Source organism: Lipotes vexillifer, unplaced genomic scaffold (assembly GCF_000442215.2).
Source record: "Lipotes vexillifer unplaced genomic scaffold, Lipotes_vexillifer_v1.1 scaffold1342, whole genome shotgun sequence".
In the NCBI taxonomy this organism is placed as follows: Eukaryota; Metazoa; Chordata; class Mammalia; order Artiodactyla; family Lipotidae; genus Lipotes; species Lipotes vexillifer.
In genome coordinates this window covers 340,448-367,538 of record NW_006786109.1, presented here as the reverse complement: position 1 = coordinate 367,538, position 27,091 = coordinate 340,448, and the positions used below count along the sequence as shown (strand labels likewise).

Genomic DNA, 27,091 nt, shown 5'->3' with positions numbered 1-27,091 from the left:
AATGTGCTGTTGGATGCTGTTTGCTAGTATTTTGTTCAGGATGTTTTTGCATCTATGTTCATCAGTGATATTGGCCTGAAGTTTTCTTTCTTTGTGACATCTTTGCCTGGTTTTGGTATCTGGGTGATGGTGGCCTTGTAGAATGAGTTTGGGAGTGTTCCTCCCTCTGCCATATTTTGGAAGAGTTTTGAGAAGGACAGGTGTTAGCTCTTCTCTAAATGTTTGATAGAATTTGCCTGTGAAGCCATTTGGTCCTGGGCTTTTGTTTGTTGGAAGATTTTTAATCACAGTCTCAATTTCAGTGCTTGTGATTGGTCTGTTTACATTTTCTATTTCTCCCTGGTTCAGTCTTGGAAGGTTGTGGTTTTCTAAGAATTTGTCCATTTCTTCCAGGTTGTCCATTTTATTGGCATATAGTTGCTTGTAGTAGCCTCTTAGGATGCTTTGTATTTCTGCAGTGTAAGTTGTTACTTCTCCTTTTTCATTTCTAATTCTATTGATTTGGGTCTTCTCCCTGTTTTTCTTGATGAGTCTGGCTAATGGTTTATCAATTTTGTTTATCTTCTCAAAGAATCAGCTTTTAGTCTTATTGATCTTTGCTACTGTTTCCTTCATTTCTTTTTCATTTATTTCTGCTCTGATATTTACAATTTCTTTCCTTCTGCTAACTTTGGGTTTTTTTTGTTTTACTTTCTCTAACTGCTTTAGGTGTAAGGCTAGGTTGTTTATTTGAGATGTTTCTTGTTTCTTGAGGTAGGATTGTATTGCTATAAACTTCCCTCTTAGAACTACTTTTGCTGCATCCTATAGGTTTTGGGTCATCATGTTTTCATTGTCATTTGTTTCTAGGTATTTTTTGATTTCCTCAGTGATCTCTTAGTTATTAAGTAGTGTATTGTTTAGCCTCCATGTGTTTGTATTTTTATAGATCTTTTCCTGTAATTGATATCTAGTCTCATAGTGTTGTGGTCAGAAAAGATACTTGATACGATTTCAATTTTCTTTTTTTTTTTTAATTATTTTTAATTAATTAATTAATTTGTGTTTGTGTTGGGTCTTCGTTTCTGTGTGAGGGCTTCCTCTAGTTGTGGCGAGCGGGGGCCACTCTTCATCGCGGTGCGCGGGCCTCTCACTGTCGCGGCCTCTCTTGTTGCGGAGCACAGGCTCCAGATGCGCAGGCTCAGTAGTTGTGGCTCACGGGCCCAATTGCTCCGCGGCATGTGGGATCTTCCCAGACCAGGGCTCGAACCCATGTCTCCTGCATTGGCAGGCAGATTCTCAACCCCTGCGCCACCAGGGAAGCCCTCAATTTTCTTAAATTTACCAAGGCTTGATTTGTAACATGAGATATGATCTATCCTGGAGAATGTTCCATGAGCACTTGAGAAGTGTATTCTGTTGTTTTTGGATGGAATGTCCTATAAATATCAATTAAGTCCATCTTGTTTAATGTATCATTTAAATCTTGTGTTTCCATATTTATTTTCATTTTAGATGATCTGTTCATTGGCGAAAGTGGGGTGTTAATGTTCCCTACTATGATTGTGTTACTGCTGATTTCCCCTTTCATGGCTGTTAGCATTTGCCTTATGTATTGAGGTGCTCCTACGTTGGGTGCATAAATATTTACAACTGTTATATCTTCTTCTTGGATGGATCCCTTGATCATTATGTAGTGTCCTTTGTCTCTTGTAATAGTCTTTATTTTAAAGTCCATTTTGTCTGATATGAGAATTGCTACTTCAGCTTTCTTTTGATTTCCATTTGCATGGAGTGTCTTTTTTTCATCCCCTCCCTTTCAGTCTGTATGTGTCCCTAGGTCTGAAGTGGGTCTCTTGAAGACAGCATGTACACATACGGGTCTTGTTTTTGTATCCATTCAGTCAGTCTATGTCTTTTGGTTGGAGCATTTAATCCATTTACATTTAACGTAATTATCGATATGTATGTTCCTATTACAATTTTCTTACTTGTTTTCGGTTTGTTATTGTAGGTCTTTTCCTTCTCTTGTGTTTCCTGCCTAGAGAAGTTCCTTAGCATTTGCTGTCAAGCTGACTTGGTGGGGCTGAATTCTCTTAGCTTTTGCTTGTCTGTAAAGGTTTTAATTTCTCCGTCGAATTTGAATGAGATCCTTGCTGGGTAGACTAATGTTGGTTGTAGGTCTTTCCCTTTCATCACTTTAAATATGCCCTGCCACTCCCTTCTGGCTTGCAGAGTTTCTGCTGAAAGATCAGCTATTAACCGTATGGGAATTCCCTTGTATATTGTTTGTTCTTTTTCCATTTCTGCTTTTAATAATTTTTCTTTGTATTTAATTTTTGATAGTTTCATTAATATGTGTCTTGGCATGTTTCTCCTTGGATTTATCCTGTATGGGATTCTCTGCCCTTTCTGGACTTGGGTGGCTATTTCCTTTCCCATATTAGGGAAGTTTTCAACTATAATCTCTTCCAATATTTTCTTAGTCCCTTTCTTTTTCTCTTCTTCTTCTGGGACCCGAATAATCTGAATGTTGGTGAGTTTAATGTTGTTCCAGAGGTTTCTGAGACTGTCCTCAATTCTTTTCATTCTTTTTTCTTTATTCTGCTCTGCAGTAATTTTTTCCACTATTTTATCTTCCAGGTCACTTTTCCGTTCTTCTGCCTCAGTTATTCTGCTATTGATTCCTTCTAGAGAATTTTAAATTTCATTTATTGTGTTGCTCATCATTGTTTGTTTGCTCTTTAGTTCTTCTAGGTCCTTGTTAAATGTTTCTTGTTTTTTCTCCATTCTAGTTCCAAGATTTTGGATCATCTTTACTATCATCACTCTGAATTCTTTTTCAGGTAGACTGCCTATTTCCTCTTCATTTGTTTGGCCTGGTGGGGTTTTTTTTACCTTGCTCCTTCATCTGCCGTGTGTTTCTCTGTCGTCTCATTTTGCTTAACTTACTGTGTTGGGGTCTCCTTTTCACAGGCTGCAGGTTCGTAGTTCCTGTTTTTGGTGTCTGCCCCCAGTGGTTAATGTTGGTTCAGTGGGTTGTGTAGGCTCCCCGGTGGAGGGGACTGGTGCCTGTGTTCTGGCGGATGAGGCTGGATCTTGTCTTTCTGGTGGGCAGGTCTGCATCCGGTGGTGTGTTTTGGGCTGTCTGTGACCTTATTATGATTTTAGGCAGCCTCTCTGCTAATGGGTGGGGTTGAGTTCCTGTCTTGCTAGTTGTTTGCATAGGGTGTCCAGCACTTGAGTGGAGCTGGGTCTTGGCATTTAGATGGAGATCTCTCGGAGAGCTTTCGCCGTTTGATATTATGTGGAGCTGGGAGGTCTCTGGTGGACCAATGTGCTGAACTTGGCTCTCCCACCTCAGAGGCACAGGCCTGACACCCGGCTGGAGCACGAAGACCCTGTCAGCCACAGAGCTCAGAAGAAAAGGGAGAAAAAAAGAAAGAAAGAAAGAAAAAATAAAATAAAGTTGTTAAAATAAAAAATTATTAAAATGTAATTTAAAAAAAGGAAAGAAAAGAAAAAATGGACAGACAACCCTAGGACAAATGGTAAAAGCAAAGCTATACAGACAAAATCACACAAAGAAGCATACACATACACACTCACAAAAAGAGAAAAAGGAAGAAAATATATATTTTGTTGCTCTCACAGTCCACCGCCTCAATTCTGGGATGATTCGTTGTCTATTCAGGTATCCCACAGATGCACGGTACATCAAGTTGATTATGGAGATTTAATCTGCTGCTTCTGAGGCTGCTGGGAGAGATTTCCCTTTCTCTTCTTCGTTTGCACAGCTCCTGGCGTTCAGCTTTAGATTTGGCCCCGCCTCTGCGTGCAGATTGCCTGAAGGCATCTGTTTCTGTTCAGACAGGACGGGGTTAAAGGAGTGGCTGATTAGGGGGCTCTGGCTCGCTCAGGCCGCGGGGAGGGAAAGGTACGGAATGCGGGGTGAGACTGGACGTTGCAACAGCCTGAGGTGTGCCTGTGTGTTCTCCTGGAGAAGTTGTCTCTGGATCACGGGACCCTGGCAGTGGCCGGCTGCAGAGCCTCCTGGGAGTGGAGGTGTGGACAGTAACCTGTGCTTGCACACAGGCTTCTTGGTGTCTGCAGCAGCAGCCTTAGCCTTTCATGCCCATCTCTGGTGTCTGCACTGATAGCCGTGGCTTGCGCCCATCTCTGGAGCTTGCTTAGGCTGTGCTCTGAATCTCCTCTCGTCGCGCACCCCAAAACAATGGTCTCTTGCCTCTTAGGCAGGTCCAGAGTTTTTCCCGGACTCCCTCCCGGCTAGCTGTGGCACACTAGCCCCCTTCAGGCTGTCTTCACGCAGCCAACCCCAGTCCTCTCCCTGGGATCTGACCTCCGAAGCCATAGCCTCAGCTCCCAGCCCCCGCTCACCCCAGCAGATGAGCGCACAAGCCTCTCAGGCTGGTGAGTGCCAGCCGGCACCGATCCCCTATGTGGGAATCTCTCCACTTTGCTCTCTGCACCCCTGCTGCTGCGCTCTCCTCCGTAGCTCCGAAGCCTCCCACCTGCCCACCCTCCGTCTCCACCAGTGAAGGTGCTTCCTAGTGTGTGGAAGCTTGTCCTCCTTCACAGCTTCCTCCCAGAGGTGCAGGTCCTGTCCCTATTCTTTTGTCTCTGTGTTTTCTTTTCTCTTTTGCCCTACACAGGTACATGGGGAGTTTCTTGCTGTTTGGGAGGTCTGAGGTCTTCTGCCAGCGTTCAGTAGGTGTTCTGTAGGAGTTGTTCCACATGTAGATGTATTCCTGATGTATCTGTGGGGAGGAAAGTGATCTCCACATCTTACTCTTCTGCCATCTTGAAGGTCTCTGAAAAACTATGCACTTTAAACTGGAACAGGAGGATGTTCTGGGCATTAATGTGGACTTGGCATACACAGTGGGTGAAAATGACATGCAAGCTCAGTTCAGTAAAAACAGCCATTGAATTAGAGGTTTGCTGGTGGAAACGGGATTGCAAGTGACATGCTTATCTACACAGAAAACCTCAAGGTAGATACAAAAAAACAAAACCAAAAAGCCTCCCAGGACCAATGAATGAGTTTAGTAAGGCAACAAGACTCAAGGTCAATACATAGAATAATCGTATTTCTAAATATCATTAAGGTAAAGTCTGAAACTTAAATTTTTAAAAATCCCACTTATAATAGCTTTCCCCAAAATGAAATACTTAGGTATCAATCTAACATGTACAGGTATCTGTATGCTGTAAACCACAAGATTCAGATGAAAGAAAGAAAGGAAAAAACAGATAAATGGAGAGACATGCTGCATTCATGGATTGTAAGATTCAACATGGTAAAGATCTCAATTCTCTCCAAATTCATCTACAGATTTAACACAATTCCAAAAAAATTTTTTGTGGATATGGGTAAGTTGATTGTAAAACTTATATGGAAACCGAAGAAACTAGAAAAGCTAAATCAATTTTCGGGAGAAAAAGGGAACAAAATGGAAAGAATTACACCATGCAGTTTTAAGAACTACTCATATAAGGCTACAGTATCAAAATTATGTGTTATTGATGAAGGAATTGACACATAGGTTAATGAAACAGAATAGAGAATCGAGAAATAGATCCACATAAATATGGCCAATTTATTTTTGACCAGGGTGGAAAACAATTCAATTGAGAAAGCACAGTCATTTCAACAAATGGGGCAATTGAACATTCACATGCAAAAAAATGAATCTTGAACCTCACACCTTATAAAAAAAATTAACTCAAAATGTCAACTATAAACTTCTAGCAAAAAGCTTAAGGAAAAATCTTTGTGACTTGGGACCCAGAAAAGAATTCTTAGACATGACAGCCAAAGGCAGGTCTATTTTTTTTTAATTGACAAATTTGACTTCATAAAAATTAAACTTTTGCTCTGTAAAGGACACAGTTAAGAGAATGAAAGAACAAACTAATTTTTCTCTACAAGCTATATGCCTTTCTTTTTCTTGCCTTATTGTACCAACAATATAACGTTGAATAGTAGTGAAGAAAGCAGACATCCTTGCCTTTTTCCTAATCTTTGGAAGAAAGCATTCAGACTTTTCACCATTAAGAATGATTTTTAGTGGTAGGGTTTTAACAGCTGCCCTTTATCAGACTGAGAAAGTCCCTTCTATTCCAAGATTGCTGAGAGTTTTATTATTAATGGATGTTGAAATCTGCCAAATGTATTTCTACATCAATTGATATAGTCACATGGTTTTTCCTTCTTAGACTATTAATATGTTAGATTTTACTGACTAATTTTTGAATACTGAACCAGCTTTGCATCCCTGGGGTAAACTCTACTTGGTCAAGATACCTAGAGGTATCTCCTACCTAGAGGGGTGGGATAGGGAGGGTGGGAGGGAGATGCAAGAGGGAGGAGATACAGGGATATATGTATACATATAGCTGATTCACTTTGTTATACAGTAGAAACTAACACACCATTGTAAAGCAATTATACTCCAATAAAGATGTTTAAAAACTAAATAAATAAATAAATTTTAAAATTAAAAATAATTTTAAAACAAAAGAAAATATATATATATTTTTTTTTTTTTTTCAGATTATGTTTCATCATAGGTTATTACAAGATATTGAATATTGTTCCCTGTGTTATACAGTAAATCCTTGTTGCCACCTGAGATACTTGGAATCTGAAATGTATACCTGCTGGTCAGCCCTTCTAATCCATCTCTACCTTTCAGGAAAATAGTATATTCCACATAATCTCAATTGAACACTTTTCCCCTTACATGCAAACATAATACTTGATTTATGTATTATTAAAAAGAAATATAATGTGCTGTATTCATATTAGATTATATAATTTTTTTCTAGTTCTTACTCTTATATCCTTTTTTTAATTCCCAAACTTCTTTTCATTCCTCTGGAAGGAAAAAAAGAAACCAAAAAAACTGACATATTAGTTTTTGGAAACTGACATACCCATGGGCAATCTCAAGATTATTATATTTAAGAGCTTGATGGCATCTTTCTTAAATGTATCTTAGCTAATGGTTTTAAGATACTGGTTTTCCCTGTAATACCTCACCTTTCCCTAAATTATGACAGCTCTGTAATACAAGCAGAGATTGTATTGTTACATTCATTTTAAATACAAGGAAATAGGTAAGTTCAAAGAGGTCAAGTAACTTTCCCAAAGTGAAATCTAGATAATGGCAGGCTGAATCTAGCATCCACGACTCCTGACTTCTACTTCAATGCTATTTCCTCTATAATACACACCTTTTCTATCAAAAGGATAATACATATCTCAAGACACACAGATCCTACACATCAAAATTAAAGAATGAGTACAACCTTCTGAAGAAGCTCTAAATAAAATGTTATATTTTCTGTGTAAGGTTCACCAATCAAGAGATACAACCAATAAAGGTCTCTTGAGAAAATATCCATTAAAAAACCTAGTGTAGCTTTCCTGCTTCCGAAGAGAGAACCTAGTGAATGGTAATTGGATGGTAACTGAACTATGCCAGTTCAAGATGCCAATTCTCAGATTCCCTAATCACAGTACTTTATTTAACTTTCTATGACCATTTAGTCAATAGGAAAACAAAAGTGAAAGATTTTAAAGGCCCCCTTCTTTCCCCTCCTAGATTCTAAGTGTGATCTCCAGAACAGCGACAGCAATAGAAAAATCATGGAAAATTTTGTTGGAAATGCAAATTCTTGGACTTCACCCAGGCCTACTGTGTCATAGATTCCTGGGGTGGTACCCAGCAACCTGTGTTTTAACAAGCCCTCCAGATAATTCTTATGCGTATCGAAGTTTGAGAACTACTATCTTAGACTATCAATGCTTTGAAAACATTGCATTTCTGTTTCTCTGCTATGTATACAAGCTCTTTATAACTTGCCATTTTAAGAACATCTTCTCCATACTACATTAATTTGATTGCACTTTTAATGACAAACTTCAATTTTCCCTGTTCAGTGTTCCATGAGTTTTGGCTCATGCAGAACTAGTATAAAGTTTAAATACAAGTTGCTATAAATTTAATAGTTAGCCTTAACTATCATATTTCACTGACTCCATATATTTTAAAATTTCACTTAAAAAAATCCCTTGCCCTTCTTGTACCTAAATGATATATCTTCTAATCAGTAATGAGCCTTATGAGTATTTTATTTATTGTACAATAATGCTTCATGGAGAATTGTATTACTTATAGTTTTTATATCCTATATTTTCTATAAACAAAAATCCAAAGTCCTTCAGGGTACAAGTTTTCTAATCTGTTATGCATTTTAATTATTTAATACTTATTTTTGCCCAGTTTCTACAGGATGCACTGTGAAACTAATGTGCCAGCAGGTACATGTCATGCATTCCTTTTTCTTTCTTCTAATGTCTGATAAAAAATGAAAGAGGGGATGCTAGGAGTTGTTAAAGAAAGTAAATGAATTCTTTGTCTCACTCTGCACAGATGTACTAAACTCACATTTCCCAAAGGAGAAAGAAGATATTCAAAGGAAATAAGGGTCACGATACATGTAACAAATGTTTAAGGAATCAGGATGTTTGAACTCCAAGGTCAGATGGTTTGCTCTGCAGAACTCTGGATGATGTCGTAAGAAAGGAAAACATTGAAGGCTAGATGGTAATCTAGGACACACAGCACACATTTCAGACAAGTTTACAGATGCACTGAACAAAAACGTGCCTGCTTGTTTGAAGTCAGAATTTGGCAATTAGTAATCTATTTAAAACCTTTCACACATTGATGGTGAAATGGAAGAATGTCAGTACTTACATTTCAGTAAAAGTATCTAGGGGGAAAAAAACCATCACAATTTAAAAGTGTCCATATTTAAAATATAAACTTACAATACAGAGAGCGAGAACACTTATGACTTTTTTTAAAGGCAAAGATAGAAAACAGGAAAAAGATGGCCCCAAAGTTGGAACTAAAATGTTTGATATCCACAGACATTTTAGCCAGACAACAATGTTTTCAAATAGATGGATAACCTGTCAGATCAATAAGAATAGTATGCAGCAGGAGCTGCTTCAACGGATTCAGACTAGGCTGGAGGCAAACCCAAAGGCGGCCTACTTTTTTAAGTGCCAAATGAGAATGACAAAATTGGAAGAAGTCAATAGGAAGGATGAAAAGAAATTAGACATCTTTATAAAAACCGGCTCAATTTAACAGTTTGGCTTTACACCAGAATGCAAAGAAGAAATGCATAGACTCTAAATCTGTATTAGAGAGAAGAAAACCCATGGGAGAAATGACCAAGGTCAAAACTCTAGTCCTGGGCTTCCCTGGTGGTGCAGTGGTTGAGAGTCCGCCTGCTGATGCAGGGGACACAGGTTCGTGCCCCGGTCCAGGAAGATCCCACATGCCACGGAGTGGCTGGGCCCGTGAGCCATGGCTGCTGAGCCTGCGCATCCGGAGCCTGTGCTCCGCAAAGGGAGAGGCCACAACAGTGAGAGGCCCGCGTACCGCAAAAAAACCAACAACCCCAAAACCCCCCAAAACTCTAGTTCTTAACAGTTGAAAACAACCATGGATTATAAGACTACATATGAAGGGGATTCAAGTTGTGATTTAATATTTATATGACAAACATCACTGCTGAAACATTCCTCAGAATCAATAAAGCCTACAACTTCTCTAAACAGTTCTTTGGAGTTCTATATTTGTAAGATACTGTCATTAATCTGTTTCCTATGCGCAGCTTGGTAGGTAGGTAGTTACCGGAAAAAAGGAAAGCAAAGCAGTTTTATATTGAGCAACAGTAAGGAATCTGTACTAGTTTTCACAATTGGACAAAGAAAATTTCCTAAACAGCCAAATACCAAAAAATCACAAACCAAAGCTTTAAAGTTTATAGCAGTGTGATAACAATTAGTATATCCCAAATGATAACCTTACAAATTACCATATAAGACAACAATTCAACTCTATATAAAGATAGGGTCAATGATTTTGCAACCAAACAAAATATGGTATGTTTGATTCTAAATTAGAGCCCCTTAGAATATTAAAGTTATTAAGAACTCTAGGGGGCATGGGGATGACAAAAATGACAATATTTTACTTTCATCCAACATTTGCAACTAATACAGAGTGGCTCTGTTCTTGGAACTGGGCCAATGTATTTGACTCTTTTTTAAATCAAAGAGGATTTAGAATAGGAAGCAACCAGAAAACTTTTGAAATATTTTGGAAGGAAAATATACAGTTTTTTTAATCTTGCTAAGAAAAATAAATAAATGGAGGTGCAAAAACAGTGGGGGAAAAAAAAACAGGTTTGCTACAGCACACCTGCTCTCATTGAGAGGTTTTTTTTTTTTCTTTTCACATTTGCTCTTACAATTTTCTTCAAAAAATGCTGTCCACCTATTCATCCTTCAGGGAATAAAAAACACAATTAAAAGAAAAACATACAAACCTGAAGGAAAAATTAATCTATGATCCAGATGTTTGTGAAGGTATATGAAAGAAAAACAGACAGGATAAGACCTTTAAGGATAAAGCAGTAAGTTTTCTGATATTTATTTTCCAAAAAGTGGGTGGGATTAGAAGTAAGATAAGCATCTATCAGTCCTAAATGAAAACAAAGAGGGGCACTCATGATTCAAAGCAACCAATCAGTCTATCATCAAGCCAGGCTTGCTGTAAGATTATAGGTACAGTTCTCATGTTAACTTTTTTAGATAATATTTTTAGATAAATTTTCTGGAAATGAGTAACAGAAATTTTTTGTTGTTGAAATAAAATGGTTCGGTTTCAAATCCTTTTTAATATTCTCCTTTCCCAGTTCTCTTCACCTCAATCCAGAAACCCCTCCATCCAGAGTTCATGTTTTCTTCCTTTTCTATTTTAGTGAAAACACACCACATTGATTGTAAGAATCTTACTAGATTTCCATTTGCTTTGCCTCAGCTCCTACATTAATCCAAATAATAAGGGCCTTTAAAACATTCATAAATAACCTGCTGCTGCTGGCATCTAGAAGCCGAGTGCAGCAATGTTAAGCAACAACAAATTTCATAGTTCAAGAGGCACAGTTAAGGAAAAAGGTTGCTCAGGAAATCACTCTTATTTAGCACAAAGATCCTTAAAAATTGCATGAAATCAGTCAAGTAACTATAGAAACCAATTTCTTCAGCTCCATATCACACGTCTCACACCTCAATTGTCTTTATTATCGTCTGCTGTCAGATCCTTAATCAGAAATGTGAACAGGCTTGATGATTTATTCAGCAGGGAAAAGAATCTGTAGGTCAAGTGAAAAATTTCACACACACACCCATACATACACCATGCCTTCAACCTTAGGTACTTTCATTTCCTTCTGTTCTCAGCAGCTCTGGGGGCAACTCCAGTGAGATCCAATATTAAGGCTCAATTAAAATAAGCTCCAATTAGTGGAGCTTTTTTCTCGGGGGCTAGAAAAGTCAGGAAATGGATATTGGGAAATGTAAAAAGTCAGCTACTGAGAGGAGGCTGCAGACATAAATGAACTTATTTGTTGATTTCTACAGTTGCTATGCAGAGGCCTCTGGGAGTAAAAGCTTAACCAGTCTAAGCTATAAACTAAAACCCCCGCAGCTAAACATGAACTGTGTGAAACAAGGGCTCCATTCCAGAACAGAAAACTGCTGGGCCCAGAAAATTAAAAGCCAGAGGCGTTTTCCATTTAAAACTAAATCCCAGTACCACCTCCCAGCCAAAGAATTATAAGCAGTATCAGATTTACAAAACGAACAATTACCCTGGAAAAATGTAGCCTATTGTACAGTCCCAGATGCTAAATCTCAGAAGTTTCTTTTCTTTCTTTTTTTTTTAATCCCACATTATATTCCTCCAAGTGTGCTGCTGTAGTTTACAAAGAGCCATTTCTAGACAGGCCTAAGCCTTGAAAATAAATTTTAAAAAGAGAGCACATAACTCATTGACCTCATTTGAAGTACTGCCCTTGCCTTCAGCAGTTCCTGTCCTTCCCCAAGGCTTCGGCAAATGGTATGCAACAGCAAAATAAACCCTGACCTAATTGCCAGGAGAGAGCTGCCAACCTTCCCTCAAACACAAAGACAAGCATGGTAACTTGAAAGTCCTACCTCTTTGGCTTTCTGCTTTAATCTCAGCTGTTCTGGATCTTCTTTATTGGAACGACTCTATCAAAGGAAAAGAAAATTTTAATAGAAATTACTAGCATCTAAACACCATAGTTGCCGTTAAATATTTAATAAATGACAATTTTCTCTTGTGATTGAAAACCTTAGCTCCAGGGGAAAATGCCTCAATCCAGTCTCGTGCTCTCCCTCCCACCTCCCCCTCCCTCTCATCATCTGGGCTGGCTGCTGCAGTGCTAGCCTGGAGGAAGCTTATAGAGAAAATGATGCTAACAATGTCAGTCAGGTCCAGTTGAGGCATGACGTTGTTCTTGTTGGAACACTAAAAACTTAAAAATGGATGGTAGAGATGAAGGAAAAGAAAAGGATAACTGTTGGCTCAAATGAATGAAAACAATCAACATTGGCTAATCCTTAGGTGAAGCCATTTAGGTAAAAATATGGTATTTCAAGGACTATTAAAAACAAGAATGTGACGAACTTTGAACCAAATTTCTCTCTCTTCAAAAGTGTAATTTTTAAAAATTAAGAAATACATCCCAATGTTTTCATTAGAGTATCTTATCATCTTTGGGTCCTCTATAGCACTTAACAGAATGCTGTGCCCAAGAAAATGTTCAATAAATGTTTATTGAATGTCACTTTCCATACTGATTCAGTTTAACATTCAAAAAATGAATAATCTTACAGGACTGCTATAAGAAAAGAGCTACATTCTACATGTAATGCTATGATGGAACCAAAGGTAAGGAAAGAACTATATTTCTGACACTACAGACATTTGTCCACTGAAAAATATGCTGTGGATAGGTGTATTCTTCTTCTTATTCTAATAAAGTTACCTAACTCCTTATAAATCTGAATATTCCATAACATTCAATAGCAGCTAACTAAAGATAGCTAACAAAATAAAAGCAAAAAGTATTTTCCTATTTACTTAGTTTAACTGATAACGTTTTTACTGATTTATCAGTACTTCTGTTAAAGGAAAACACAAGGAAGAAACTGTTTATATCTGAGTGCTTTATAATTTTAAACACCTTAATTAAATACCTACATAAGATTCTACCCAAAGCTAATACATTTTTTCTTAATTTTGTCTCCAATATAATAAAACAACTTCACTCTAGCCCAACTAAGAAAACTCCCTTGTTATTCTACTTATGTTAGGAGAGAATGAGTATATGTGTATTCACATAAAAATATGGGTGTATATGTATGTGTGTATGTATATGTGTGTGTATATAATTTTTGCCACAGTATAAAATGGGCACATTTGGGTATCAAGTCTTTGTCAGTCAACCAATATTTATTGACTATCCATAGTATATATTCTACTCTGTGTGCCATTGTTCTAGGCCTCGGAGATATAGAAATGAGGTAACAAGACGAAGTCTCTGCCTTCAAGTAACTTACATTTTAAGAAGAGAACAATAAAACAATTTTATAGAAATTAAACACAGTTGTGAAATGTAAAACATTTATGATGGGGAAAAATAAAAAACAATGACTGATAGTGATAAGTACTATAAATAAAATAAAATAGGATAATGTGATAGAAAGAGGGGTGTACTTCTATAGCCAGAACGGGATGGAAGACTTCTCTGAGGAGTGACAACTGAGTAGAGATCTGAATGACAAGGAGGCAGCCACATAAAGATCTGGGGGAAGAACACTCTTAAGCAGAAGGTGCAGTCACTGCAGAAGCCAAAAAATGGGAATATGGTTGGCATACTTGAGGAAAGAAAGAAGGCTGGTGTGGTTGGAGCATAAAGAAAAGTTGAGAGATAAGGCTGGAGACAACATGCCGCCTTGTAGGTCATGATAAGGAGTTGGGCTTTGATTCTAGTTGTAAGAAAAAGCCACTGGAGGGTTTGGAGCACAGGTGTGAGATGCCACTGGCAGAACACTTTCGAAAGGTCACTCTGGCTGCCATATAGACAATGCACTGTATGGATCCAAGACTGGAGGCACAGGCACACAGAGCAATTAGGAAGCTGTTCTAAAACAACTGCTGTAAATACAAGACTGAGAAAAAGATGAGGGCAACTTGAACCAGCATCATAGAATATGATGATAAATAACTAGATTGAAATACATGTTGGGGGTAGAGCCAACCAGATTTATTGATGGATTGGATATAGGATGTGAAGTAAAGAGAGGAATCAAGAATGATGCCTAGGATTGTGGCCTAAGTAACTGGAAGGATAGAAAATTCCAACTTCCCGAGAAGGTAAAGACCAGAGCAGATTTGGGGAAAGGGAACTCAGTGTTCAGTTTTAGATGCTTCATTAGTAGTCTAGGATACAAACTTGGAGCACAAAGAAAGGTCACTGTGACTGGAACAGAATGAGTGAAGAAGGGAGGGACATGAGGAAAGTTCAGAGAGAGAGGTGGGTGCGTTTAAAAATTTGGTAGTAAGTTTGGATTTTATTTTAAGGCAAGAGGAAGTCACTGAAGGATTTTAAGCAACAGAGACACACATGATTTGCTATGAAAACACTATCCTGACAACAGTATGAAAATGGATTGTAGAAGGAAAAGGACATTAGTTAGAAGACATTATAAAGGTCCAAGGGAAACATGACTCAGATCAGAGTGATGACAACAGTGGTGAAGAGAAGGTGGTCGACACATTTTGGGAACTGAATAGGAAAGTGAACTGGATATAGGGAGAGAAAAGAGGAAAAGGAGTTAAAGATGACTCCTAGGTTTTTTTGGCTTGAACATCTGGGTGAATAATGATGTCATTTACTGAGTTAGATAATCTGTAAGAGTAGAAGGTAAAACTACGAGAAAGTGAGAGCAACTATAATATACTACACCCGATAATAACTAAACAAGTATTTAAAGGTTTATAACCTTGTTTACAGCAGAGTAATTGGGAATAAAATACCAATAAACCACCTCGTTACGTTGGCTGTGTGCTTGCTTATAATACTCAAGGGCTCGAGAAAGAGCATCTTCCTGTCCCAGCAGCCTTTCCCAGTGCAAGAGGGGTCAGAATGGGGACTGAGACTGTGGGACAGTGAGAAGCTGCACAGTGACAAGGTTGTGGTGCACCTTGGCACATGAAGGTATAGACCAGAGGTCAAGAGTGCAGGGTGATGAAGGGCTGGGGAAGACCCACCAAGGCATGGGCCAGTGGGCATGGCGGCCAATTAATAGGCAATGAAATGAGGGCAGGGGTAACAGTGGTAGCAGACAGAAGAGTCAGCCAGCATGGTTGCTTGGGAGATTAGTTACATTGATCAAATAAATAAATTGAGAACATAAGTAAATATATCGAGGATAAATAGAGTCAAGTTTCTGACTTCAGAGTAAGTACTTATAAACATGGAAAGGTTAAGGCTAGGAAGAACCCTAAGATATCACAGAGATATTCATATAAATTTATAGTTTTATAATGTACACACACAGTAAAATAGTTATAGATCTATGTTTGTGTGTTTATATAGATATGTGTACATATCACATACCATACATGTTTCCTAGATCTGTCCATTTGACAGGGTCTACATGTAATCATACTCTCTTAGCAATGAGCACACTGTAGACTCTAATCTTGATTTCTGGATATCATCCTCAACTAAAATGTATATGGTTCCTTGATGAACTGACTGATTCCAGGGCTGGGAAAGGATGAGTAAAAGCTGGGCCTGGAGTATCTTGTGCCTGAAAGTAAGGACATGCTCAGTGAATGATGGAAACATGATTAAAGGACAGAAGTGCCAGCTGGAAGGGTCTCCCATTCAGGAGCAATTTGAGCAACAAAATAAATAATGACAGTAATGGATTACAACCTGTTGCATCAAATAGAAATCCACGAGCGCATGTTGATATAAATGAGTGCATGAATGTATGAATGAATGAATGAGAGAAAGGAAAGCTCTTCCACAAAGTAGAGTACTAATAAACATAGATGAGATGATGAGAATAAAGAATCACCATTTGGCAGCCATCACAGAGGTATCTGATTCATAGGTATCATCGGTGGATGATAAAGTTGCTCTGTGGAGTTTGATGAGGTATGGGATATTAGTATAATGCTATAATACCTTCCTACAGAAAACTAATTGATTACAAAGGGGGAAAGGGAAACTTTAAAATGGAGAGAACTGATCAAGGTTGCCTTTTGATAGAATCAGCTGAGAAGAATGAAGCATCATTTCTATGCATTCCCACCAAGAATGCGTGACCCAAGTCAAGTTGTAAGGAAACATAAGATGAACCCAGGTTGAGAGTCACCCTACAGAAGGTAAGGCTGGTACTCTTGTACTCTTGAAACTTGTCAAAGACATTAAAGAAAAAAAGTGAGAAAATCTGACTGAAGGAATCTGATGACAACTGAATAGACACACATTCCTGAATGGGAAAATGGACCATGAAGGAAAAAGAGGCTTGAGATAGCTGGTCAAATCTGAATAGGGTCTGTGGATTAGATGGTAGTGTCATGTTATTCACGTCCTGACTTGGAAGGTTATACAGGAGAATGGCCTTGCTTTTCGCAAATACATGCCAGAATGTTTAGGAGTGATGAGACATCATGTCTGAAACTTGCTTTCAAAAGGTTCAGAGAAAGACTAATTAGAGACAACAGTTCCACAACTTTGTGAATGTATGAGAAACCTCTGAATTCAAAGAAAAAAGAACAAAAGAAAGAGAATAATGGTAACGGGAGTGTGCACCTGTGTACAGAAATGATGGAGATGGAGGAAATGCAGTAAAATGTTAAAAATGGGGAACCCCAACTGAAAAGGAGATGTATAGTTCTGGCAATTTTTCTGTAAGTATGAAATCGTTTCAAAATAAATGAATTTTTAAAAAAGTGATTAGTATGTGACTAGGAACAAATATTCTAAAAGGGGAGGATTCCTATAACATTGGAAATCAAAACTGAAGCGTTTAAAACAAAAAATAACACTAGTATCCAACCCTTAAGACTGCTCCCCAAGGACTACAAAGAAATGTGCAGCAACAAAACGCAGATTATAATGGAACTAGCTCTCACTCCATCTGGCCCTAATGGTCCAGGAAAATGCTTAAAGGAGGAAGAAAGAAAATCAATAATAGCCTTACCTGTTCTCTCTTTTAGTATCTCTCTAACCAATTCCTGCTCATCTTCTATTTTGTTTCATATAATCCTAACTATTCCTAATTTTTACCTATAACATTCATGTCCACTTTCCAAATTTTCCTCTCTCAACTTCAACTTGGCACATATTAAATCATATCCCTGAAAAGACCTTGAAAATTTTTAAAACATTTTTACTTGGGGAGGGGGAAGTGGTATGATGCTAGGCACACAGGAATTGAGAATGAGGAGACAAAAGATTATGTCTCATTAAACTAAATTAACTGAAAGCCACTGTACCACACCATCCTGTGGCTGTGAGAGAATTTATTAGTAATTTCATTTTAAGAAATCCTTCAGAGAAGTCTAAAGGCCTAACAAAACCAAGATAGTCAACAAATGATAAAGCCAATTCTGACCTCCTTGCCAGGCCATGTTCACTCATAAATCACATAGGACCTTACCTTGGCTGCTTTAAGTAACATTTCTCTTTCTTCTACATCCTTTCTATGCTTCTCCAGTTGATCTAGCTTTTCAAGAAATTTGAGCTGTGATCTGGTGTCATTAGACAGGATATAATTTTCACTTGCCTGGGGAAAAAAAAAGTTTTATGATGATCCTAGGCAACACATTCTACATTAGGTCTTGTTATAAATCAGCTAAAGACAGTAACACAAACATAGGGAACTAAATTTACAGGAGGTAATATGTTTATTTCTGTTAAGCAAACAACAACAAAATAAGAACTTTAATCATCCTTAAAATTTGAGAGGTGATTAAGCATTGAAATTTCGAAGAGCTTTCCTAGTAAGCTTCATCCAGAGGGGAGGAAAAAGGAATTAAGCCAAGCAGATCCTAATAACTGGAAGTAGAAAGCAAGACAGTGCACCCTTTACCTATAATCTAAATCTTTTTATTTAAACTATCGTCCATCTCAGCAGACCTTAATGATTAATTAAATTGTAGGCCTGTGAAAGACAAAAAATAAGAAACAATCATCTCACTGAAAAATATACCTAAGATGAAAGTTATCACCCTTGTTTCTATTGTTGAATTGGTCTAACCATGCCAAAATACGTCTACCAAATACGACATAAGACAAAATGGCAAACATTAAAATCCTAAACTCTGTTGTAAGAATTTCTTTAAGCTATGGACTTGGGCAGAAACTATAGTCAAAGAAGTTAAGTATACAATGTATAAATGAGAGTCATAACAGAGAAACATAATTATTCATCTTCAATGTTCCATAAAATGATAAGATTTATACTGTTTCATTTATTCTGATATTCTACAGTGTAAAACAGTGCTTTACAATCTAAATATTTTGTAATTTTATCTGATATGACCACCTATCTCTCCTCCTTTAATACATGTATGCTTGTTGGGGGTGGGGTGACTTTCTGCCATCTACTCATTTCAGTAATTCAGACATCCAAGCTATAGGAGGGAGACTATAAAATAGGAAAACTGAATGTTTTTAAACTTTTAGTCCAACGGTCAGTGCGTGGCTTGGAAATCTGGGTACAGCACCATTCCCATCTTTGTTTTATCCCATGCTTATGGTTGATTCAATTAACTGGGACTGAGAGATTTCATATGCCCAAGATTCTTTTTAAATTAAATTTTTATTGTTGGTATTTAACTAGATCAAAAGAGTATTACACAGAATAATGAACAAGGATGTATTAGTGCTACTTATTTTACTTTGTGTTTAATACAAAAAGAATTCTCAAATGTTTTTAAAGTTAAATAATACAAGATAGAATATGGAATACATTATAAGCTAACCATACAGGCATAAACATAATAACCAGTGGTTTCTTAAATACTTCATTTTTACCATTTTTGTGTTCATATACCCTGGAGATAATTTACTGACAGGATTTAATTTAAAAGGACAGCAAATGCTAAATTAAAAAGGCGCACAGACTTTCTAAATTTGAACCCAATCTCATTTCCATGCTAAGATTCCTTCTCTCTCTTCCAACTCAGTACAACTGCCTCTTGCTTAATGCATCCTTCCTTTACTCTTCCAGTCCTGAACAACTGAGTGTCTTCCCTACTTCTACTGAGTCTCCAACTTTATTTAAACAACAGTACCCCAGTCTTATCATGATGCTTCCTGTCTACCCAGCTGGTCTAACTGAAGTCTTCTTGCACCACAGAGTCAGGTGGTTTAGCAGTGAAATTATAAGGACTCAGACCAAACAATAACATCATCAAGTGAATCCCATCTAAAGAAAGTACTACAGCCCCTTTCAACTGGAAAACACGAAGTTTCTCCACAGCCACTGGCACGTAGAAGACTCTAACATATCTTCAGTGGGAAAAAACCTGGCAGCAAGATCAAAAGCTTTGTATCACATGTGTCACTTTCTACTTCTTTACTTAAATCTCAGTTTATGGACTATGATTAATTAGAGAATTATGTCTAACCAGGTGAAAGATTATCAAAAGTAGAGGGATTTCAAATGGAAAGAGATGGTGGGATTTTGCTTTTAATAAAAGTAGCTCACTTTTGTGAAATTCATGGAGTAATATTTCCCATACTGTACAGATAAAAATAAATCCTATCAGGGATGAACTGAAATATAAGGACAGGGCTCAATCTGTGACACAAAGATTATTACAATCAAAGTCTACAAAATAAGTATATAATTTTGAACTAGATCCAAATATAATTAAATGATTATTATTTCTGTTTAAAGAAGGATGATCGTGTAGCTGCTTTTCTATATGTGCAAATTCACACAGTGGCATTAGCTGTATTAAGGAATAAGTGTGGGGAAAGGCGGGCAGGGGAAAATCAATCAGGATAGGCAGTGTCAAGACAGAAGGTTAAGAAGGTGTTAGCTTTAAGCTAAGTTATTGAGTTTCTAAGTGGGGTAGATATTATCCATTTTGCCTGGGGCAACTAAATCCTTGGAATATGCGTTAATATACACTAGAAGAACTACTCCACCTGAAGGCTATACATAATAGAGCTTTGGATGGCATTCTGGATAGTAAACATTACTTGGAAAAAATCTATTCCATACTAAATGTACATGCTACATTTTGTATAGAAACTGTCTACTGTAAATGAAAGTTCACTCATGTATATCTGAAACAACAGGGTGTTTGAGGCAGGAAAAGGGGAGAATCCAGATGTGAAAAATTATAAGGCTCTTTAAAAAGTTACAGTAAAAAGACAAAAAGGAAGACTAATCCCCCCACATCCCAAAAGTGAAGGTAAATTGTTATCAATTTAAATTAGGTTACTGCAAATTCAGGATGCTAATTGTAATCCCCAAGGTAGCCACTAAGAAAATATCTAAAAAATACACACACACACACACACACACACACACACACACACATGTGCAAAGGGAATCAAAACAATATACAACAAAAAAAATCAAACAAAAAAGAAGGCAGTGGTAAAGGAATGCCAAAAAAAGCCATAACACACACACAAAAACAGAAATAGCAGAAGTAAGTTTTTCCTTAATCAGTAATTACTTTAAATGTGAATGGATTAAACTCCTCAATCAAAAGGTAGAGACTGACAGAATGGATAAAAAGCAAAATCCAAGTATATGCTGTCTACAAGATATTGGCTTTAGATAAAAGCACAAATAGGCTGCAAGTCAAAGGATGGAAAAAAAATATTCCATGCAAATAATAACCAAAAGAAAGCAGGGGTGGTTATACTAATATCAGGCAAGACAGACTTTGTGTCAAAAACTGTTAAAAGAGACAGGACATTATATACTGACAAAAGAGTGAATTCACCAAGAAGATATAACAAGAAGAGATACACACTAGACAACAGAGCCCCCAAATATATGAAGCAAACACTGACAGAACTAAAGAGAAATAGTTTTACAATAGTAGTTGAAGTCTTCAATACCCTACTTTCAATACTGGATTGAATACCTATACAGAATATCAATATGGAAATAGAGGACCTAACACTATAAACCAACTAGATCTAACAGACATATATGAACACTCCTCCCCAACAACAGAATACACATTCTTCTCAAGTGCACATGCAACATTCTCCAAGACAGACCATATGTTAGGCCACAAAACAAGCCTCAATAAATTTAAAATGATTGAATTGTGCTAAGAATATTCTCTGACAACTATGGAATGAAGCTAGAAATCAACAACAGAAGGAAAACTGGAAATTTCACGAATATGTGGAAATTAAACAACATACTCTCAAATAACCAATGAAATAAAGAGATCTCAAGGGAAATTAGACAATACCTAAGAGATGAATGAAAACAAAAACACAATGTACCAAAACGTATAGAATGCAGCAAAAGCAGTGCTCAGAGAGAATTCTATAGCAATAAATAAATGCCTACATTAAAAGGGTAGATCTTAAATCAGTAACCAACCTTACATCTTCAGGAAACAAAATGAGAAATGAAAGTAGGATCATTACCACTGACCTTACAGAAATAAAAAGGATTATTAAAGAATACTATGAACAACTGTATGCCAACAAATTAAATAACCTAGAAGAAATGGACAAATTCCAGAAGCACACAAAAAATAAATACTGATAGTAGGGGTTTTTTCACAGCTTTTTCTGATGATCATATATTTTTAAGTCAGTCCAGCAAATTCTCACAAAGATTTATACAAGTGAGGACCTCAGCAACTATAAATAGTTCTTCCAAAGTTCTAAATGAAGCAGAAAGGAGAGAAAACAGAATGATTTCCTCCAGGAAATTTACTGGTGGTAGAGTGGCTGATCTTCCCTAGATTGCTTTTAACCTATGTGTAGGACATCATGACAATGACCATTCTTGCAAACTCAAAACCTTATAAGGTTACCCATATACCACATTGTACAAAATCTACCTATAAACATTTCTTGATATATGGGGAAAAGGCTATCTTTTTCAACCCTCATAACCCAATAAATTTGTTCTCCATCCAAACCATGATGCAAATAAATCTAATGCTTTCATCTTGATGATGGCAAGTGATTTGGTTCACACTACTAGGAATAAGATAGGCTATTCTTGCATTTAATTTTTTATAAAAGTGGTCAATATAAATAATGAGTGGCACCAATATCAGCACTCAGTGCAATCATTTAACTTATTAAAAGGAACAGGAATGCTAGCAGAGAACAGATCACTGAAGAGAACACAGCTATCCAATACGTTATCCCTTCTAACATATCCTCCCTCCCAGTCAAGAGCTTTAGGAGCAGAAGCCTCAGGCAGAACAGATGCAAATTTCAATGTACAGTGACATAGAAGCTTTGGATACCATTTGAAACCCTATTTTATTTGTCATGTAAGCGTATCTAAATGAGGCAAATTAGGAATGAGACTTTTATTTTTTACCAATATGAAATATGTCTCGACCATTTCCTTGAAAAAATACACTTAGAATATGAATCCATATCAAAAAACTACCTTTAACACAACAAAGAAGAGACAGAAGAGTTTGTTCTTCTTTAAGGATTTCCTTTACCTTGTAAGTTGTCATTCGATGCTGAGCGATTGTAGTCAGTTTTTCTAGAAGGCCTCGTAATCGCTCCTGTGTTGCATGGGAGATCAAGTTCACAGCATCAGAGTTAAGTTCTGTAATGTCATGCTTTTTACCTGTGGAAGCAGAGAAAATCCATTACGTGTTTTAGTAGTGGCTGATAATTGAAATAATTAGCACAGCAGGTATTCTGTTCCCCCTGGAAGTCATACCCATTATGAATAAAGGTTTGGAGATTATGATTTTCCTGGTAAAGTCACAACTTCAAAGATCTTAGACATTACATTAATAAAACCTAGCCTGAAGCCTCAGAAAATATAGACATTGTTTCACTTAGCCTCTAGACTCATTCTCCTTGCAAGGTCATTTATAGGACAAAGTTAATAAGAACACAAATCAAGTCTAGTGTTCAGGGAGGAAAATGGTAACTGCAGAAATCAGTGCTATATTCTGCTAATTTTAGTCATTAAAAAAATAGAAAATTACATTTTGCCGTTTGACACTTAACAATTTATGACATTTATTTCAGTTAATTCAGATTGTGAGTCTCTGTTAATAACCTGTCTGCATGACACACCTATACTCCTTTTGTCCATTATCAATCATGCTTATTTGCACTAACTCATGTTCCATAAGTTGACCTGGTAATTAATTTACAAGTTGAAACGGGTTCAAAGCCTCATCATTTTACCCATCAATTTGAAAAATTTCTCTTTCACTATATCTCCTTCCATAAATAAACCAAACTTCTATTCTTCCTTCTGCTAACTAGGAAGACAGTTTCAGGAAAACAATTTGGACCACATACCCCAAAGCAGAAGCTCATTTATAAATCAACCTTATCAGTTTTTAAATAGTAATTCTCCAGCTCAGTGAAACTACCTGTATCATCAGAGACCTAACTCTAAAGATACAGGTAATTAGGTAATCTCATTTAAATGAGCTTTTAAATAGTGCTATTGTGTTTGTTTTTAACATATGTATTTATAGAAATTTCAAATATATTATTGTTTGATTTTGCACTCTATCTGAAACATACTCACGTACTCAAAGTGTGAATGAGTATTGCAAAAAACAAGCTTTAATTAAAAGCTAACAATTCTTAAACACATTCTTTGACATTATTCTATAACAAATGTTCAACTTAATTCAAAATGTGAGCTATAGTAAATCACACAGGAAAACGATATAAAATGATTCAGCTTCTCCTATAACAAACCTTCAACACAAAGCAGTTCATTACTTTGTAGCAAAAATGAATTAATCACCAAGTTATGATTCAAAGGGGGAGAAAAACACTGAAAAGTCAAATCTACTTTACTAAAACATCAGCATAAACAAATGGGGGGGCCTTCTATAGAAGGAATAATGCAATTTCAAAACAATCCAATGATTAAAATTATAATTAAACATAGAGTATATAGAGGATGACATGCCAGTTAATGTCTAAAGAAAGTGAACATTTAAGAATATATAGTGTTGGGCTTCCCTAGTGGTGCAGTGTTTGAGAATCTGCCTGCTAATGCAGGGGATATGGGTCTGAGCCCTGGTCTGGGAGGATCCCACATGCCGCGGAGCAACTGGGCCCGTGAGCCACAACTACTGAGCCTGCGTGTCTGGAGCCTGTGCTCTGCAACAAGAGAGGCTGTGACAGTGAGAGGCCCGCGCACCGTGATGAAGAGTGGCCCCCGCTTGCCACAACTAGAGAAAGCCCTCCCACAGAAACAAAGACCCAACACAGCCATAAATAAATAAATAATTAAAAAAAAAAAAGAATATATAGTGTTTGGGGAGAAACTTTGAAAATAATTTCATATGTATTTATAAAACAGAAACCTATGCTAAAGAAATATCCGTATTTTTAAAATACTAAAACAAGTACTGGGAGTTGCAATCAATTCCAGGGCTTGGTGAACAATCAAACATTCTAATATCTTCACTAAGCTAATGATAAAACATAACAGAGTTACAAGTTAAAGTCTCACTTTAAAATAAAACACTCCCTTTAGTAAAGTCACCATTGACTGTTTAAGGCAATCTAGTAGGTGTTTGCAAGCTTACTACGTGATTTTTACAGAATGTCTGTGTCATTTAATTTAGGTAATTAGAAAAAAAGGAAGAACACTGGCATGTTTACTCCCCTAACATATTCAAGTAAGAAAATCTTCCTCCCCAAATTCTTTGGGTTACTTTATAATTCCTGTTATTAAGAAATGGTCTTGGTTCTGATCTGTTCTGTAAACATGGAACATTTTATTGTAAATGAAAAAAATTTATTGTATTAAATAAAAAACATTTTATTGTAAATGAAAAAATTCCTAGAAATATATAACTCCATTCACTCTATGGTTTTTGTTTTTGTTTTAAAAGCTTAAGTAATTTAGAGGGAAGAAGTTTTGCAATTTTCCATCATATTAAATGACAAATTGGTGTTTTATCATCAAGAACTGAAAATACAAAGAGTTCTCCCCAGAATTCTCCTTGAAAGCAGAGGTTAGCAAACTAAATCTGGTCTCTCTTTATAGATAAAGTTTGATGGCAATACAGTCTTTTCTATTTGTTCATATGCTGTCTACAGTTGCTTCGGTAACGTAACAGCAGAGGTAAGCAGTTGCAACACAGACTATATGCCCACAAAGTGGCGAATATTTACGATCTGGTCCTTTGCAGGAAAAAATATTGTCAATCCCTGTCCTGAATGATAGAAAATGCTCTGTCAAACTAAAAGTTTTCCTATCATATAATCAAGGTTTAAATCAAGCTAGAAATAAAATTTAGAAGGGGGGCAGGGAATTGCTAAAACTAAGTATGAATCTACTTCTACTCCACCAGTTCTAGATAATTATATGGTTAAAAGGAGTTAAAACACCAGTAAATTTCCCAAGCCATCACAGAAAGATATTTGCTTAGGCTTATTCCAAAATTAAGGAACCGTCTCCTATACAATACAAAATACAAGAAGAAAACGAAGGAGAAAGAAAGAGAGGGAGGGAGGGAAGGAGGAGGAGGAGGGAGAAGTCAAACAAAACACAAGCAAACAGCAAACAAACATTTTACAATTAGCTCTTCTGAATTTCTATCTCTTTGAACTACTGTAAATTCTAGTTTTTCAAGATAAAAGAAGGATAACATATAACCAACTTAAATTAGAGGTGAAAAAAGTGATAATTTGAATAACATACAGTAGGAGCTCACATATTTCTTTATTGAGTAATTGTGAAGTAAACTTAGAATATGTAATAGTAATGCATTTTGAAGTCCTTAAATATACCATGGATGTATCAAAAATCTGAAACCTTCACATTTTTGTGTTAGGCCTTCAACACAGAATGTAAAGGTTCTTAGTCAAGCATACTAAAAGGTCACCGGTACTGGCCCCTCAAATTGGACATGGGTGAAGGAAGAGAGCTAGAGGAAACTCCAATAAGTCCCTGTGTCAGGACACAAGAAGTGAGATAACTCACATGCAACAATCTCTCTCCAATCTGTCTCTTTTTTCAGTTATCACTGCAAGTTTGGTATTAAACAACAACAAAAAAGCTGTTTGGCTCCAGAATGAAACTGGTATGTTCTCTTCCATTTCCTTTCACATACTTCAGGCCACCCAGTAACTAACTACTCCTGGCCAGAGAGAACTCTGATATTCTAGTTCAGTTCTTTTACGGTAAGGATGGGTTTGAATTTCAGGGTTGAGATGAGGAAAAAGGGACTAACTCTCATTGGCTATTTCTTTATTTCATAAAAACAAACTTGGAATAAGTTACATGCTAAAGCCCAACCAAGGAAGAACAGCACAGAAAAAAATAGTATATCATAAGCATATATTCATTTTTTACATATCTATTCTCCCATTAAGATGAATAAAATATTAACTTCTATTATCTACACCAGAAACCATAGGTTACATGATATAAGTTACATTAATAATTTTTAAAATAAAATACTTTTTTCTATAACACCCATGAAATCTTGATTACTTCCAGAGCCTTTTTTAAGCCTCAGAATTCCCAGAAAAACCAACCCAGGCTATCTCTTTTGATAACATTTTCCTTGGAAGAGACAGTCCTATCAGGTCAATAATCATAATTACCAATGTCTAAAATTCTCTTTTGTAGAGGTCCAATGAAAAGAAACGGTTCATCTTTACATGACTGAACAAGTGTGCCAACCAATTCAGAGTTTGTTGCTAAGATGCAGGCATTTTCTTCACTGAGGTTGACCCCTGCCATGGAAGTCACATCATTGATGTCATCTTCATCTCTAATAGAAAAAAAAAGAAAGCTTTCAGTGGTTGTGGTATGTGAATGAGTGATTTAAGACAGCAAAGAATTATAGATCTCTCCTTATAACTAAAGACATTATTTTACTCAATTTATCCAAGCAAGAGAACTAAAGCATGGCTATCTTTCCCT

At 36.7% G+C, this 27,091-nt stretch overlaps 1 protein-coding gene across 2 annotated transcripts in view; it reads right to left on the bottom strand.

Moving 5' to 3' along the window:
- TAF4B (TATA-box binding protein associated factor 4b) overlaps positions 1-27,091 on the bottom strand; it is a 110,546-nt gene that overhangs the window by 31,095 nt on the left and 52,360 nt on the right. For both annotated transcript variants that reach the window (XM_007458394.1, XM_007458395.1), the window contains exons 10-13: positions 26,770-26,939; positions 22,665-22,795; positions 17,642-17,767; positions 12,089-12,145 (exon numbers count right to left, since the gene is read on the bottom strand). In XM_007458394.1, the coding sequence (XP_007458456.1) occupies positions 12,089-12,145; positions 17,642-17,767; positions 22,665-22,795; positions 26,770-26,939 (484 nt within the window). The remainder of the gene's footprint in view (positions 1-12,088; positions 12,146-17,641; positions 17,768-22,664; positions 22,796-26,769; positions 26,940-27,091) is intronic.